We start from the raw sequence: 17,833 nt of genomic DNA, 5'->3' as shown, positions 1-17,833 counted from the left end.
TTCTTGTTTTTGTTTTAAAAATGTGTCGTTGACGGACAGATCTGTTCTCATGATTGTTGTTTGTAACATTGCCAATAAAGATGAATATATCCTCAGTCATCATATAGACACTCACTTTTATATATATATATATATATATATATATATATATATATATATATATATATATATATATATATATAAACAAACAGAAGCCTGTTTTAGCAGGACCAAATGTCGTGCAATTTCAAGACCCTTTCAAGCCCTACTGTATACCTTGTAAAACTAACCCTACACCTCATTTCAAAACCTAAAACCTGACAAAAAAAAACAACAAAGAACACTAACACTTTGTCTTACTGTGCTCAGGTGTTGGGACACATAATGAGAGGTAGTCTACCCAACACAGCATTGTTTGGGAAAAATTGGATTCACATTATTACAAATATTATAACATTCACACACACAGTGGCATACAAATTGTCCAAATAGTTGAAGGTCATTTAAACACAGGCTCAAACATAGACTGGGCCTACCTGCTACAAAGCTGGATCAACTCTGGATATAATAAAGTCAGTCACATTATAGGGACGCCTCTTGAGATATCTTTTTTAGTACAAAGCTGTACATTAAACTTCCCTATATGCATTTCTGGTAAAAGTGCATCAGGCCTTTATATTTTTTTGGACAGCAATTGTTTTTACTTGTGAACTTTTCTGCGAATACTATTCTAGTACATTTTCTTTCTTATTAGCACATAACATACCTTACCGTAATAGATTACTTACTGTAATATTATTGTGGTGGGTTCTTATTGGACGGTTCACCTATGCGCCGGGTTTTATTGGTTTGTAGATAATTATAATGGCTGATAATTTAATTGGAGTCAGTCCTTTTAAACCCTTTGTCAACAACTTTTTGTATTATCTGTCTTTGGATTTCCACAGACCAGGTCATGTTTTAGCTTACCTTGAGATGTTAGACAGATGCTAATTAAATGATTTCTAGATTAATGTGTCTGGCTGTAATCATAGGTAAGTGTTATGCATTGGAGCTTACATCAAGGAGGGAATTTACATTTGAACAGATGACCAGGCAAGGTTTTGGGGTTTTAGGTTGGGCTAGCTGTTTTTGTTTTCCATTCATAAATAAATTCATCATAGCTTTTTATGATACAAAAATGTCTTTAATTATATGGGGGAAAAATAATAATAAGTGGGACAAAAAAAGCAAAAACAGAGAGAATCTGAGCTATAAGCTACTTTGAAGCCCTGTATGAAAATGTGTAGTAGAGTATTTTCTCTAAATCATTCATTTCTGAGCCAAGTTCAGAAGAAATATTAGTTCATTATTTGTGTCTGCAGAAAAAGATTAGTAATATGTTTTTTGTTTGTTTGTTTAGAAAGGCAAGCAGTAGCTAATTTTTTAGCAGCAAAACTCACACAGCTTTGTAATAATTTAATCTTAAAAAAACTTTGAAAGGCAGCAGGTTTTATTTAACACCTCTGTTGCAGGCTTTGCCTTATATGCCTGTAGCCATCTAAACCTGAGCCTATAGGCTATATATAAGTGTGCAGTCCTGAATAATAAATGGCATCTACCACAAAAGCGGCTCCCCTGCTGCATTGAATTAAGTGTGATTGATCCCCATATCACCACTGGAACAATATGAACCACTGCAATGGAATCCATGTCAATTGCCTCTATCAAATATCAACTCAAGGGGTGTAAAGTAAGATTGTGTATATAGGCAGGGGATGGGGGGGTGCTTGAAAGCACAGAGTAGCACTTTCAAAGGCACAGACCATTAAGCCATGTGCCTGAATGTGAATGAGAAGCTAGTTGGGTCACATCATGCTACCAAAGAGGCTAGGCCTAATTAAACTTTCATCTGACAAATATTCATGCACGTCTAATGATCCTGAATCACTTCATTCCACATGAATTATGAATATTAATGATCAGAAAGGAAAGAAAGTGGGTTGTGTGTGTATAAGATGGCGCCCTAAGGAAAGATTGGGGTTAACGAAGAGCCACCAGTCAGTTGGCTTTGCAGTTCCACCAAACACCCGTAGGCTGGAGGTCATAATTGGAAGTGTGTATAAAGCATGAGTGTGTATAGATGTGTGCGATTAGCTTGATTTTACTCCTCTTGTGCGACTAAGTGACCATGAAAACTCACCCACATTAAATCAGCCAAAGGGAAATTGTTTTTTTTCCCCCTCTGTCTCTGGGGTCCTTTACTTTTCTCCCCATGGCAAGTATAAGAATCAAGTGTTGCAAAAAAAAAAATAGGTGGTAGATTCATACCTGTATCACAAAGTCTGCCTGTCTGACATTTTATACTTTAACTTTTATATAATGGTTCCAGATGTAGACACAGCAGAAATGCTGATTGTAATTTAGCACAATGACTTTATGGATGTGAAATGGTTAAATTTAGACAGATTCAAACAACCATGAGTCCTTGTCAGTGCATTGGCTCATAAGAAGGAGCTAGAAGGTTCTAAGTTTCCCTACAGCACATTCAATTTCAAAGGCTTGATGCATCTGCTTAACAACATAATGAGAGTTACTTTTATTGGCATAATACATAATGTGATTTACTGATGATCACTGCCTAAGCTGTTATATATTAGGTTTTATTCTGCATAAAAAGTAGCAAAAGCAACAAAAAGGAGAATCTGTTCCAATAATATAACAAAAGGTAGCAGTAGCAGTATTTATTATGTTATCTTATTTTTCCAGCTCTTTCCATTATGTAGCTTTTGGTGGGAAATCCAACTCTATTGTGGAGCCCTGACAACCTTTAGTTGAGTTAGCCCCCCCTGGACTTTACTGTCAGATTTATTACATAATTTAAATGTCATAAATGGATGGATGGATGGATGGATGGATGGATGGATGGATGGATGGATGGATGAATGGCACCTTCTGTATGTCCTCATATCTTTTTTTCAAAATGGCCTTGTGGCACCTGTGGATCAATGCTGCCACCTATTGGTATTCTTATTAACTCTTCTGCAAGTTGCTTTTATATAGTATAACAAAAAACATATTGAATAATATCAGCTGTAACAACAATAATAATAGCATGAAGAAAAATAAGAAAAGGTGCAAGAAAAATGCACATGCTTTAAGTTTTAGTAACTAATATATTGTTTTGCATCACATTGATAACACCAGACTAAAATAGTGCATATTTGCACTATGTATATTTGTCTTGAAATGCTCTGAACTTCCATATCAATGCATTTTTTGCACTATGTTTTTTCTCCCACACTGTTTACATTTGATCACTGCTGCACCTTATGGAATTAGAATGTTCATTTCACTGCTAAGCTGCTGCTCATTTACTGTCTGAAAGCTGTACAAAACGAAATGTTGTTTTCTATACACTTTGTGTATACAAAATGACAATAAAAGTTGTCTAAGTCTAAGTTTTGCAAACAATATGCTTTAAAGTTCTCCTTAAAGGCAAAGGTTTGTCATGCCTAGTTATTGTGTCTGCCTGCTTTATCCACATGTTCTTAGTAGTCACATTAAAACTCTATACTATTTGTAAATGTGGGCAGTAATACAACCAGGGAGATAATTAGAGCAATTACCATGTAGGAAATAAAAATAGATTCAAAGGTTTTAATCAATTAATAGTACTGCACAGGTGTGATTTTTATGGCATAGTTTTACTACCTCCTGTTGAGAATAAAAAGCTGTGAGTGTTTTTGTTGTATTGCTGATTTACATGCAGAAGAACATATGTTAACAACAATGCCTACAGTTTTACAGAAGGGTTTGTCACATGAAGTGTAAAGCCAAAGCTCTGCCAGGCATGCAAAGCATATGTCATAAGCATAAGGTGTAGATTAGATTTCTAAACAGTATGTCTTTTGCATGCTCCTCGATTTCATATTTAATTAAAACATAAGAAAGTGAAATGTTTCACGGTTCTCACTGTGGTCTAATTTGCCCCCCCAACTGCTATCTAAGCATGGCAGAATCTGTGAGGGTTTTTTTCCAGGCATGAAGGAGAAATAATTCATTACTAGCCAAATGTATCCAATTAATATTGAGAATTCATCTGAGGAGAAAACCCTATGAAATTGTTTGCTTGACCACAGACAGTAGAAATCTGTGGCTCAGGTAGTTTGAGGATTGTAAAGGATTTAAAACTGTACCCTATAAAAAATATATATCTGTTTTTTTAGATATTTTAAAAAGATGTAACATTGCTTGCAATTTAACGGTTAGAAAAATATTAAGCTATTCTATGTTTCAAAATCTTTAAACATTAAATGCACTCATGTGTTAATCATACAATATTAGAACGGTATCGCCCTCTGTGTTAGCTGAACTTAGAATAAGTTTACATCAAACTCCTTTGGTAAATTAAAGAGAAATCCAGCTTAGATGCTAAAGTTACATTTAATTTAAAGTCAAACATGTTGTATTTCACAAAAGCATATTCCTACATTGTTGAAATGAAATTAATTTACACGCCTATTTCTAAGGGTTTTAAATCTTCAGAAATAACAGTACAATCAAGATGACTGCAGTGTGGACACGATCTGTTGTTGTAGACAAATATTCAGAAAGTACCAAAAATTTACAATGGGGATGATTTTATTTGCCAGTTTCTGTAAGATGCAGAAATAGAAAGGAATTCTGTTTTTTTTTTTTTTTCCACTTGCATAATCTCACTCAATTGAATAATAAAAAATACAACCTTTCATTTGAGTGGTAAATGTTTTCAGTTGGTTCTTAAGTACAGTAGTCCTGTCTCACTGGATGTCTCTCAAACCCTTGCAGCCTCGGATTTATGCCTCATTTTTTAATTAATTGAACTTAATTGATCTCACATTAGAGAAATGTACCTATGCATTTAACCCATCCCCTTTGGGAGCAGTAGTGGGTTGCCATCGTGGGCCGCCCGGGGAGCAGTGATCCTACATGTTTTAATCGTTTTCATTTAAGATTTAGAATCAGGAGCTAGAAGGTAAAACAAAACTTAAATATTAGAACTTTAAACTAATTGAGACATATGTGCACAATAGATGGATGGATGGATGGATGGATGGATGGATGGATGGATGGATGGATGGATGGATGGATGGATGGATGGATGGATGGATGGATGGATGGATGGATGGATGGATGGATGGATGGATGGATGGATGGATGGATGGAACACTGAAACTTTTTTGATTTTTTTTCTCCAATTTTTTATTTAAAAATTAGGTGGTTGAAAATTGTTGCCTTTGTTTAACTTTGTTTTGAGTAAATTAACAAGTCCTGAACACTTGGAAACTTTCTTTCAAGCATAACTTCTCCCCTCACACATTAATGATATGAAATAATCAACCTCATGTTATCATAAATATGACTCTATTAAATATTTGAATTGAAGAATTTACCCATAAAAAGGATTAAACAAATATCGTTCTATGCATTCCAGAAAACTCAAAAGTATAACTACTAGTTTATTGTTGGTTGTACATACATTTATCAGTAATGATTAATAATCTGACTTGATGGCTCATTTAACAATGGAGATATTTCTTTCAATAGTCAATTTAGTAATTCATTAAATCGATGGAGATGGATCCTTCCTCACATAAACATTAATATCTGGACAAACTCTAATAGATTTACTGCCCACATAAAGTTAAGAAATATTTAGATATTAAAATTTCACATAAATATTAACCCTGTAATGTCTTTATTAAAAGATTTACACCCGATGTGTCCTGTTTATTCTGTCTCTCTCGCATTTATTTTATGAATGTCTTTATTCAACTGACTTGAACTCAATGTCTTAATCATAATGGGATTCTCATAAAGTTTTCATCACTATTACTGGAAATATGGTCTTATTTTTAATTCTAAATAAAAAAATAAGGATGTTATTGATATAGATATATATAGATAAAATCGGTGTGCTTTTTGGGTAAATTTCATAAGATAAACCTTTTTTCTTTAATGCAGAACCTAAATATTTTTGTACTCTCTTTTTCATTGTTATTTTTATTTTATGTAATTATCCTTTTCAAGCTCTGCTTCATTATATTTTTGTCACATTCTCTGTGTACTTTAATGTTGTTTCGTGTTTGTAAGATATTGTCTATTGTATGTAATATGATATCTCTTTGTAAAATGATTTTGATGAGATAACGCTCTAAAAGAAAACAAGAACGAACACAAGTTCTACATCCACCTGACACTAAGCGGCGCTGTGCGCTCAAACCTTAGTTTGTTTTAGGCTCTAGAAGAAGACGGAAAAAGAATCGAGCCTTCCGTTTGAAAGCCGCGGTGTTTTTGTTTTAAGTGTCAGTGTTTGTTTCCGTAAAAAAAAGTTTCACTAGCATCTCAAACACAATGGGAATCGAAGAAGAAGCGGACCGAACTCTTTTTATTCGAAATTTGGACACCAGAGTGACGGAAGAGCTTCTGTTTGAGCTGTTCTTACAGGTGCTGTTGTTGTTAGCCTCGAGCTAGCCAATGCTGCGTTGTTTGTAACGGCTATTACAGATTATTAGATAATGTTTAAGGAAAAAAACAGGCCACACGCAACACATAATGCTGTTATACTTGCACACTAGTTGTAACTTTGGTTCGGCACCCTTTTTTTTGCAGCTTCCTTTGTTTTTATTTCACTCCCCATAGCTGCCCTGTCAGTATGTCATTTGTATGTTATGTTTTGGTTGTGTTTGCAGGCTGGACCTCTCGTCAGAACTAAAATTCCCAAAGATTCGGATGGAAAACAGAAAACATTTGGCTTTGCCGTCTACAAACACGAGGTGTCCGTGCCTTATGCAATGCAACTTCTAAATGGAACTTCCCTGTATGGGAAAACCATCCAAATCCAGTTCAGAACGGGTGAGCACACTTTTTTATTGGTCCTTTGTTTTGTTTGATTTGTACACTGAAAGATTCGTTGTCACATACCTCAATGCGTTTATTGTATCGGAAATCAAACAAACCGTCTTGAGTTTAAAAGTATGTGTAACAGCTATATCAACAGGCGACGTTAAAATAAATAACCTTGCTTTTTTTGGGCTAATCTACTAAAAGTAAACCCTAAACAGTGTTTCAGATTATGAATGCAGATCTGCATATGGGGAGAATAATGTCACAATTACTAGAAAGATCCTCCAACTCGTATAGCCGTTTTAATCAGTGGTTGGGTTTTACACACATCTAATTTGTGTTTATAACTCTGGGTCGTGTATAATTTAATTTAAAATGATGTGTTTAAACATTGTATGGTGTAAACTAATTTATGCAAAATAAATCTTATGACTAGACATAAGGTTGCATTAAGTCCAAATCACACTGGACACTATTTAGTGTCTGATCTGAAGTTTAGGCCCTTGTTTTATTTTTGCTCAGAGATATGCAGCAATTTCACTAGAATCTTAGGAATCAGACAGGAAAATAGACATGGTGACTAGGTGAAACACATCCCTGGGGAAAATACGAAGTGAAATCCCTCGTTTGCAAGGTAAAACAGTCAAGTTCACCCATATACGTTTTTTTTTAATATACAGGAAGATAGCCATACATGAACATACAATTTAATAAAACATTTCAATAAACAGTGTACTTTACCCATAGTTGGAGCTAAGAAATGCAGAAAACAGATTAAGTAAAATGGTAATCTACTTGGAGCTATTTAGAGCATCAATGGCACATTAAATGAAGGTATGTGAAGCAGCAAATTGAAATCAATTTAATTAAATCAAACAAAAGATCACCTATTCCTCTATCTTCGGAAAAGGAATTTCCCAACCATTTCTTGTGGCCTGTTGCTTTAACAAAAAGAACAGGTAGTGGTTCTCTGGGTTTGGGTGATTAAAAAAAAAAAAAAAAAAAAAACTGACATAGGATTACTTTAGTGTCTTATGTGTTGACCAAAAGGTGTCGCCTTTGCACTTTAAACTGTGTTACCTTTTGTATCATAGTTACTAGTTTATAAAAAAGAAATTTGAAACATAAACATCACATAGCCTGTAAGTGGGCCAAGTAATTCCTGGATATCTGACTGGTATATAATGCATTTGGGGAAACCCTGCTGCCAAGTTCCCTGGTTGAAATTCCAAGACTGTCACTCTGGGTCCCTAAACAAGACCCCTAGGCTCATAACGTAATGTGGAGAACACAGCTCCCTAAGGGATGGGTTGAATGCAGAAGACACATTTCAGTGGAAATTAAGATGATTATTACTATACAGACATGCATTCAAGTCAGGTGAAAGCTTTTTATAAAACAAAAGTACCAGCATTAAACGTTTAGGAAACTTTGGACTGTGATAAGCTGGACTACCTGTAGCTGACAAAAGCCATCCTCATAAATGTCTCAGATTTTAAAGGGCGATGCTTTAAAAGCAACTGCTTAAAGTTACACACTATTCACACTGCAGCCTGAAGTGACCCAAATCCGACTTTTTTTTTTTTTTATTGCCCGTATGCGACCTGTATCTGATCTTTTCATGCAGTCTGAACAACACAAATGTGATTTTTTTATTTTCCAATGAGACCCAGGCCACTTGGCTATGTAGTTCTGAATCTGATCTTTTCAAATGCAACCTGTGTCCGAATGACTAGGTTGCATTCATCCGACCCGAGTGTCATTAACACGCAACAAAGAAGAAGAAGCTAAATGAAAAACAACAACAATGGCAGACAATTATTTGTTTAACATCTTGAAAAGATTGATTTTTTTAAGGTTGGGAAAGCGCTAGATGCGCTCCAGTACTGCCATCTATGTTTACTTCCGCTGGCCTGTGATGTCATTGCACCCTCTACTGCACATGCAGGACACTTGCGTTGCATTAATGCAGTTCACACAGGAGATCACATACAAGTCGCAAGGAGGAATGTGAACGGCAATGCAAAAAAAAAAAAAAAAAAAACAGATTTCACACAAAAATTGGAATTGAGTATCAAGGCCTGCAGTGTGAATGTAGCCTTAGAGTAGAAGAGCTGAGCACACCATGCAGCCTATAAATAAAATAGCAGTGCAAGTTTTCACCAATGATGAGGTGCCATCCTTTGAAGTTGTGGGATGTCTGAAATGGTTAATTTTGTTTTGACTGAGCTGATCCTTGCTTTGATAAAGGTTTGGTCCAAGTTTGGAAAGGTTACATGTGTTATCAAGGTTCACTGTGCCCTGGTTAAAAAAAAATGGTTGGGATCTGTTTTCTTTTACTAAAGATGAAAATTAAAAATAAACCAAGATATTATTAGCAAAGAGAACAACAAAGGTCAAGTCTAGAGCTGGAGTAGCTGGTGCATGAGGGAGGAAGAAGGAGAGAAATCAGGAGAAATATTTTATCTTGGGGGATTTTCATACACTGAAGAAAATGTTTTCTTAATTTGTTTACAGGCATTGATGTAGGCACTCTCTTCAGTCTGTCTGAGGCTTTTATATTGTTCATATTGATATTAAAATTATATAATGGACTGAAATTAAGTACTGCATCAGTTTTGGCCATATTATTGTGTCAAATAAGTATCAAAAAGGTGTAGACAGAGGGTTTAAAAAAAGATTTTGTTAGTACTGGTCCCTTAATGTAATTATTTTCAGAGGAATAAAAATGTATAATTATATTGTGAAATAAAATAAGGAGCTTGATAAAGCAGATTTGTCTTAATATCGGCTAAGACTTATTTTGTATTTTGCGCATTTAAAAAAGGAAAGATGCACAAAAATCAGGAATGCAAAATAACACAAATTTAGAATATAAAATTTTAATTTTGTGCTCTTTCCTTTGTTCCATTCTAGGTAGCAGTCATGGCAGTCCAGGAAATTCACAGAATTCAAGTCCAGCAAACACCCCAAATCCTCATGGCCAAAGGTAAGATTATCTGACTATTTCTTTCCCTTGTATTTCTAGGGAATATTAGGTCTGGGCTTAATAACCTTGTGTGTGTGTGTGTGTGTATATATCTCTATATATATAGAGAGAGAGATATATAGAGAGACAGACACAGTAGTGAGTGTTGAATAAGCTACAATTGTTTTCAATTTCTAGAGGTGCTATTGAAATGACATGTTCGCCAGATGTCAGTAGCAATCCACACATACACAGAACTCAAACCATAGATTTCCAGAAATTGAGTTTTGTTTAATAAAGTAAAATGACAGTAATGATGTTTTGCAGGACTTATTATGGCAATTCTACAATTGAGACAGTGTGGTTGATGTCCTTGTTTACCTAAGATATTTTTAAGAGATTAAATAAATCATCCCATTTCACCTCAGAGTATAACTATTTTCACATTTATAATAAATGATGAAGTAAGAGTAGAACATGATTATTTTCTGATTTGGAGATCAACCGATACCGGTTATTTTAAGGCCCATGCTGATTAGTTTGGTATCTAACCAACCTCAAAATGTGCTTTTCTGATTTTTTTTTTTTTTTGACTCAATTTACAGATCTACAAATGGCTCTGTGATAACAAATGTTATATGTTTCTCAATTTAAACAAAATAGAAACATTTATGAATTAATTAAACAAAACATTAAATGGAGGGGAGGTGGCAATGCATGCACGCCAAGTGTGGGTCTACAATCTGATACCTGCGATGACAGTACTGCTGCTGAAGCTCCTCAAAAATGAAATTGGCGCACAGAAAAGTAGTGAGATTTTTGGTATCCATTCTTTGCTTGTTTTATGAGACAACTGTCACCGTTGCTAGGCGACAGAGCTAGGGGATGGCTTGACCTGTTCGGTTTTATAGATGAACTTTCAGCCTCATTATTTTCAATGCCTTCGAAAGACACCCAGGCTACCTGGACGGGGTCCTTTGGAGAACGCATCCGGCAAAATCAAACACAGCGAATGATTTAGCGTTGGATGGGGAAGGATCCAGACTAAAGAAAATGTGGACGAGAAAGCTAATCTAACATTGGAAATTTTATCCATAAAGAGGTTTAAAGGTCATCGCAGTTCTCCTTTGAACAAGCAAAAGTGCCAGGAAAAAACTAGAGAAGCAATTCTCTGGTTTCAACCAAAACTTTAAAATCTTCCCATTCGGCACAAGTGGAGTTTTGCAAAGCATTTGATTCTTGTATATTTTTTTCAGTGACGCCTTTTCCAGAGATGTTCAGTCTTACGAGACTTTATTCTCAAAGTGACGGTTTCATCTTTAACCCAAGGAAATCCATGTGCATGTTTCTCCTTTCCTTTTTTCTTCTTTGTCCTTCCTTCATTTTTTTTCATATTTTCCTTCTTCCCCCTGTTTTCATTTTATAATTTATTCTTTTCTTCCTCATGTCTTTGAATTGGCTTTCCTTTCTTTCTTTCTGTCCCTTGTGTTATACCTGCTGTTCTTTTGTCCAACCTTCTATATGTTCTCCTGTTCTCTTTCCTTGCATCCATTCCTCCTTATTTCCTTCCTTTCCTCATTCCGCGTGTCTTTTTTTTTTTTAGTAAGAGCTTTGGAAAGTTGTACCTTTCTTGTACCAATGTTTTGTAGATCTGATTATTGTCAACAAACAGAAATATACTTAATTCTATACAAAATATGCTCAGTAGTCGGTGCCGTACAAGACAAAAACATATACATTTGGCGAAAAGTGGCTAAATATCTTTGCCCAAAATCATAATGATGCTCTTCATTTATTTTTTAGGACCGCCTCGACTGCAGCAGTGTTATTGTTACAGCATTAACATTAGATGTGTGGTAAAAAAAAAAAAATCACAGACTTATAGAGACAAAGGATGTGTTTAGGCTTGGCATTAAATGTTAAAAAAAAGTTAAACACTTGGAAAAAAGTTTCCATTTTGGGTGCTATAATTCACAGAAATGCAGACATTTGCATGCACTTTTATACATGGTTTTAATTTTCAGTACTTTCAATTTGCAATGAAAACCATGAAGTCTAACATATTTTTCAAATTACTTACTCTGACTGAGGAATGCCTTCATTGTGTTGTAGGGCCATAAACAAAATTTCAAACAAAGTTGATTCTTTATTTTAAAGCACACTGATCCAAATGTACAAAATATATATAATATGAGAAAACTGAGAGAAGACTAAAAGACAAAAGCAGAACCTGTTTTTATTTTATTTATTTTTTTTTAACCTTTTGTGTTTTATTTTCTTTGAAATCTGTGTAAAGAGTTTTTTCTTTATTCTCTTCAAAAGAGACCCTGGGCATGTGGCAGGCAGGTCTAGATTTATAACTGCATCAAGATTGTTCTTTTTTTTTTCAATTTAGTCTTGATTTTTCTGTCTTTCTTCGCATACTAAAGACAGAGAAACCAATAATGTTATTGGAGATGGTGGTAAATGAACAGGCAAAAAACTAGTTGATTTTGAACTGGGGGAAATGCACAGAAAAGAAAAAGAATATAAATACTAAACATTCAATTTTACTAAATTTAAATCAGACAACACAAATAAACAGGTACAATTTCAAATGTTGACTTTTTTAAGCTTTTCAAAAGTCTCAGTCCTTTACTGCTAATTGTGGGGTGTGATTAAAGTGAAGGGTAAAGTATGTACACCACAGTTCACAAACATTTTACTTGCCCTGCACTGCCTTGGGACCTTCAGTACTATCCTCATACAGATCGTAAGCAACATTCAGACTCTGCAGGCCACCCTTTCTAGACTTGCGCCACAAGTGGGCAGTGTAAAGAAGAGAAAAAAAGTTCTAACCATCATGGTTTTAACATGGGCGGAGCACATGCTAAACTTATCACAGTAACTACAGTATCACTTTGCTTACCTCACCTGAGAGATCACTTGTAACAAGATGCTTATGAAACACATCAGTTATTGGAAAAGCACTTCCACATAAATAAAAATCAGGAACCACCTTTTTTTTTATCCTCTTCTGTTTTCATAATCATAATATAACTTTTTGCAACATTAAACCTAATGTCACATTTTAGACCATTCTGAGAACAGAGATTCAAAATCTGCAGAAGGCCTGCATTGTATTAACAGAGGACTAGATCATCTACAAACATCAGATGGTATTGTTATGCACCAATAATGCACTCAGTTCTACAATTACTGAGCTGTACAGATAAGTCATTAATATATACTTTAAATGATAAAGGTTCCTTTACTGACAAGAGTCCCCCCCACTTCTCCTGCATGGTCTGACAGGACTCCCAGAATATTCTAACTAATATTCTAACTAGGCTTCCAGGTACAACTCACTTTGTTAATTTGTTGAATAACTTTCAGTGGTTAAAGGCTTTGGATGAATCCAGAAAACATAAAAAAAGTTAAACTCTGACTTTGATATTTATCTATTTCCTGCAGTGTAAATACACACATCAGTGCCATCTTGGCTTTGAATCCAACCTGATTGCATGTATTGCTGAGATATGGCCTTAGTCGTTTTAGAAGGATCCTTTCAAGTACCTTGGATATGGAGCTGGCCAGGGCTATAGGCCAGTGGTTATTAATGTCACTGAGTTTACATGCTTTATCATTGATAACAGGAACCTATACAATTGACAAGAGGCCAAAAGCAATAAAGCAAAAACGCTGTAAAGCAGATGGACAGTAGTGGATACAGCCTGGTACTAAAAGGCATCAAAGACCTCGTGTGGTGTTACTATCACTCTCACATCAGTTACTATGGCTTAGAGTCCTGCAACGGGTTGGGTACCCGCGGGTCCCTGACGGGTCACCCGCTAAAATGCTATTTTGCGGGTGAAAAATACATAAATAAAAATAAACGGTTTTTTAGTGCGGGCGGGTAGTTGGTGATTTTTTTTTTTATGCGTATGTGTTGTTATGGACATCAGAAATGTTATATTAATCAGGCACTGGGGTCACCCTTGTTGTAGCTTAAAGCACTGCCGGCAGTGTGGGCTTCCCTCCAAAAAGGCCACAGTCAGTGCATACACGTCAGTGTTAATGGCGCTGTTCTGCAGCACAGCGTACTATAGCCTATTACTTGATGTGTTGACGGGTCGGGTTGCGGGTTAAATGTCAAGGGGTCGGGTCGGGTTCTGATTTGAATTGAAGATATCCGGGGTGACGGGTCGGGTTCGGTAGTCATCCTAACGGGTTCGGGTGGGTGCGGGTTGGTAAAACTCGACCCGTGCAGGACTCTACTATGGCTCCAGTATGATTTTCATTACTCTTGACACACTGACCCACACAGTAAAAATGCAATTATCATTTGGAAAAATAAACCAATTTTGGAACTAGTGCCTTTTTACATTATCCATATATCATAAATAAAGAATCGCATCAATCAGGAGTTGGCTATTTCAATGTCTTGTCATTCATCAATATAAATAGTTTAAAATTGTTAGCAAGAAGCTAAAAAATAACCCATTGCTATAATGATGGTACAAGCTTAAACATTATAAAAATTTTTAAAAACACCATGCAAATAACTATATTGGTATTTGGCAATGAAACAAGGTTCTTATGGTTCTTTAAAGCTAGAGTTGTCCTGAAGCAACTTTGTCATTTACGATACCGTTATTGTAGCTTTGAGAATTGTCCGATACTGATACGACTCAATATCATATTAACACAATCCTATCAGCTTTTTTACTCATTTTAAACTGTATTTATAATCTTAGAAAAGACTGAATTTAGTAAAATTGCTAAAACAGGGGAGAAAAGACTACATTTAAAGGTATGAAAGCAAAAAACGGAACAATATCCGACATTAATATCGGATTGGAACATCCCTACTTACAATTTTACCAAAAATGAAGAATAATCATTTTCTAGGTTTTTAATATTTCTTTTACATCTTATCAATACGACATTTTGCCATGGTGGTTGGTTTGCAAATTCAGAAGTATTTGAGTCAAACAAGACCTTAACAGTCGAAACAAAGAAATGCTCTGAATTAAACAAATTTCAAATGATTTACCTTTGAAAACGGTAATCTTAGACAGCAGCAAGTGTACATGTGAGGGAAGCAGAGTAGAAAGTAGCTATGGTTTGTTTTACCTTTATGGTAGAGCCTTTTGGTAGCTGGACCATTATACTCAGCTACATAGGCACAGCATGAATAGTGCATATTACACTTGTCTCTATGGTTAAGGCCCCAGATAGTGTTTTAAAAACAAGAACCCGAGACATGTTAGGATTCACCAGAATCCATTGATTTAGCCTGACCAATTATTCTCAAGTCAAAGCTTTTCAACAGCAGGTTCTTTGGTGGACCTTGATAAAAAGCTTTGTAAAAAAATAGTTGATAAAGTTGGAATCCCATGTTTTGATTGAAAAATGATGATAATGTAATACTTAAAAATTTAGTTGCATGCAAAACCAACAATTTTAACAAAGAACCTGTAGTGCTTGGCTATTTTTTTTCTTTAAAAATAGGCTTATCTGAAATGAAAGCTTAAAAAGCATATTTTACTCACTTTGAAAATGGCAGCTTTAGCCATCATCCTATATTTTCAAAGTTTAAACTTTTATGGCCCCTTCTCTGATGGATAAATACAGGATCAATAACATGAAACATTAGCGAGTTGCAGCCCGAACTGCACCAACGCAAACTTAACAACAGTCAACTGTATTAAAAGGTTTATCCTAAATGTTTTTAAGAACACCTTGTTTTCTTCACTATTAGAACACCAAGGTGAACCAGACTAAATCAAGTAAACATTCAGGGAACAGTTGATTCACTCATTATAATGACCATTTGAATTAGTTTGTGCACAACACTGGATCATTTCTGTTGAGTTGTGAAGACAAAAGTATGATTAAACTGGAGCTTTGATATGTTGTTATACGGTTATATTTATATTTTTTTCCCTTTCAGGAATCCAACCCAGTTCAGTTCTCCACCCTATACTCCTCCACACCAAATGCAGAGATCATTTTCTTCTCCTGAGAGTCTCCCAAAGCATGCCATGGTAACGCAATTTCTTGACCTGCAAAGTGATTAAGATATAATAGTTGAACTATAAAAACTTTTAAAACTCAGGTATTGCTTAATGTCATTTTTCTTTGTTTTTTATAGAGAAACAACATGTGGCAGCTCCATATGCAGCAGCTTGAGCAGCTCAACGGCGCCTTTTCTAAATCGGCCCAGCAGCAGTCTGGTGGAAGTTCGAGACGCGGGGACTTAAGGCAACATGACGGCGATCACAATAGGCATCATCCATCCCAGATGAACAGCGGTGGGAGGAGTCAGCGCCATGGAGACGAGCACGGCTCTGGTCGCCGTCAGCACCACGGCCGGGACAACTACTACCATCAGAATGACAGGAGCGGTGGCAACCGTCAATACGACAGCCGAGGTGGAAACAGACATTATGACGAATGGGCTGGGAACCGTGGCCAGAGAGAGCATGATAACAGATGGCGACGCTACTGAGTTACATTTAAGATTTTTGATAAAAATTGAGTTCTTCACATTTTTTGTGAACATTTCTTTTAAGAAAATCTGAATATGTTAAATCATAGTTTTGTAAATGATCTTACAAGGTTGAAGATTTAATAACTCAGGCCTTTAAAGCCTCTTTTAAAGGTGTTTTTAAATTGAAACATTTCTGGGTTTTTTTCCTCGCTGTTATCAATATTTGGAAAGTGATTTGAGCAAAACAAGATTTATTGACTGGAAGTGAATTTTGGACAACAAACTTAAAAAAAAAAAAAGAGACTTCAAAAGATGTAAGATATGAACCGGTTTTATGTTTATGCAAAAAATTTCAACGGTGCTCCTAATAATGGAAAGAAGTTTTCAGGTACTTTACAGAAAAGAACATCAAATTAAGCTATAGATTTCACCAGCAACATTGAATCACAGACAGGGCACCACCCTTTTTGAATTTTTAGATCAACCTTGCTCTTTCCGGCAAATGGGCTTTGTTTTACTTTTATGTGGATTTTATTTTTTAACCTCCGATCTGTAAAACATTCTGTTTTAAAATGAACACTTTCACTATAAAGCTCTTTTCACTTGACTCTTGCATTGTCGTTAATCTGGCTTCAACACAGATGCCTTTGTGAGTCTTTGTTGTTATTCATAAATGCTATTTACAGCTCGCGGTTTATAAAGAGGATATTGTATGTTGACTCTTACATGCTGTAATGCACGCCACATGGCCTTATCTGCACCTATAAATGGATCCAGTGTAACTAATATGCTTGTACAGGGTCCTGAAGTAATCTACAGGTGGCGCCACACACATCCATTTACTGAATCAATTAAGAAGTTAAAAATAACCAAGCTACATGATCGGCTCCTGCATTTGACCTTTTCTATTTATGATGCTTTCAAGTCTTAAATTGGATCCCACTCCCATTCTTTCAACTTGGCAGCACCTTATTGCCAGATTTATTTCTTGCTTTGCATTGTCCCAGCCTCCCTTTTATTAAAACTTTTTTCCCCTGCTACTTACAAAAAAAAGACCAAGTTTTTAGCGTTTATGGATGAGAAAAAAAAAAGGTTTGGCTTGTTTCCATTCCTAAATTAGCAGCGCTTGGAAACACAAGCGTCGTGTTGCAATCTGCCTTTAATCGTCGCTACTTCAAACCTGTTGCTTAAGTAACAGAACATATTTTCATCCTCATCTGTCCGACAGTTTCAACTTTAACCGTCGCAATATTAATTAAAGCCCTCATCTTTTAATAAACTTTCAAGAAACCAAAGGGTGCATCAGTTTTCGCAGCCTTTGAACCGGGCTCCATCTCTTGCTTCTAATCTGCCCTGGTATCCGATTACATCCTGATCCTCCCAAATCGCTCTAATAGAGAATATCCTCACTTCGGTGTCGGTAGGCCTACCGGGAAGATCTATATAACGCTTCTGACTGTGGCATAACTCTGTTAATTTGTTGATCTGCATGGCGTCTTCAGCGCTGGATAGGATTATAGGGGCCACTCTGCAGCCGCTGCTGT

The 17,833-nt window shown here is 35.7% G+C and overlaps 1 protein-coding gene across 1 annotated transcript; it reads left to right on the top strand.

Moving 5' to 3' along the window:
* The first annotated feature begins 6,237 nt into the window (after nt 1-6,237).
* rbm7 (RNA binding motif protein 7) lies at nt 6,238-16,896 on the top strand. The gene is made up of 5 exons (XM_038285854.1): nt 6,238-6,447; nt 6,693-6,855; nt 9,763-9,835; nt 15,750-15,843; nt 15,951-16,896. The coding sequence occupies exons 1-5, from the start codon at nt 6,355-6,357 to the stop codon at nt 16,305-16,307; spliced, it is 780 nt and encodes a 259-aa protein (XP_038141782.1). The 5' UTR covers nt 6,238-6,354; the 3' UTR covers nt 16,308-16,896.
* The last annotated feature ends 937 nt before the right edge of the window (nt 16,897-17,833 follow it).

This window comes from Cyprinodon tularosa, unplaced genomic scaffold (genome assembly GCF_016077235.1).
Source record: "Cyprinodon tularosa strain WSP-4 unplaced genomic scaffold, ASM1607723v1 ctg215, whole genome shotgun sequence".
Taxonomy (NCBI): domain Eukaryota; kingdom Metazoa; phylum Chordata; class Actinopteri; order Cyprinodontiformes; family Cyprinodontidae; genus Cyprinodon; species Cyprinodon tularosa.
Note: the sequence above shows the minus strand (reverse complement) of the source record. Positions and strands in the feature narration are given on the sequence as shown.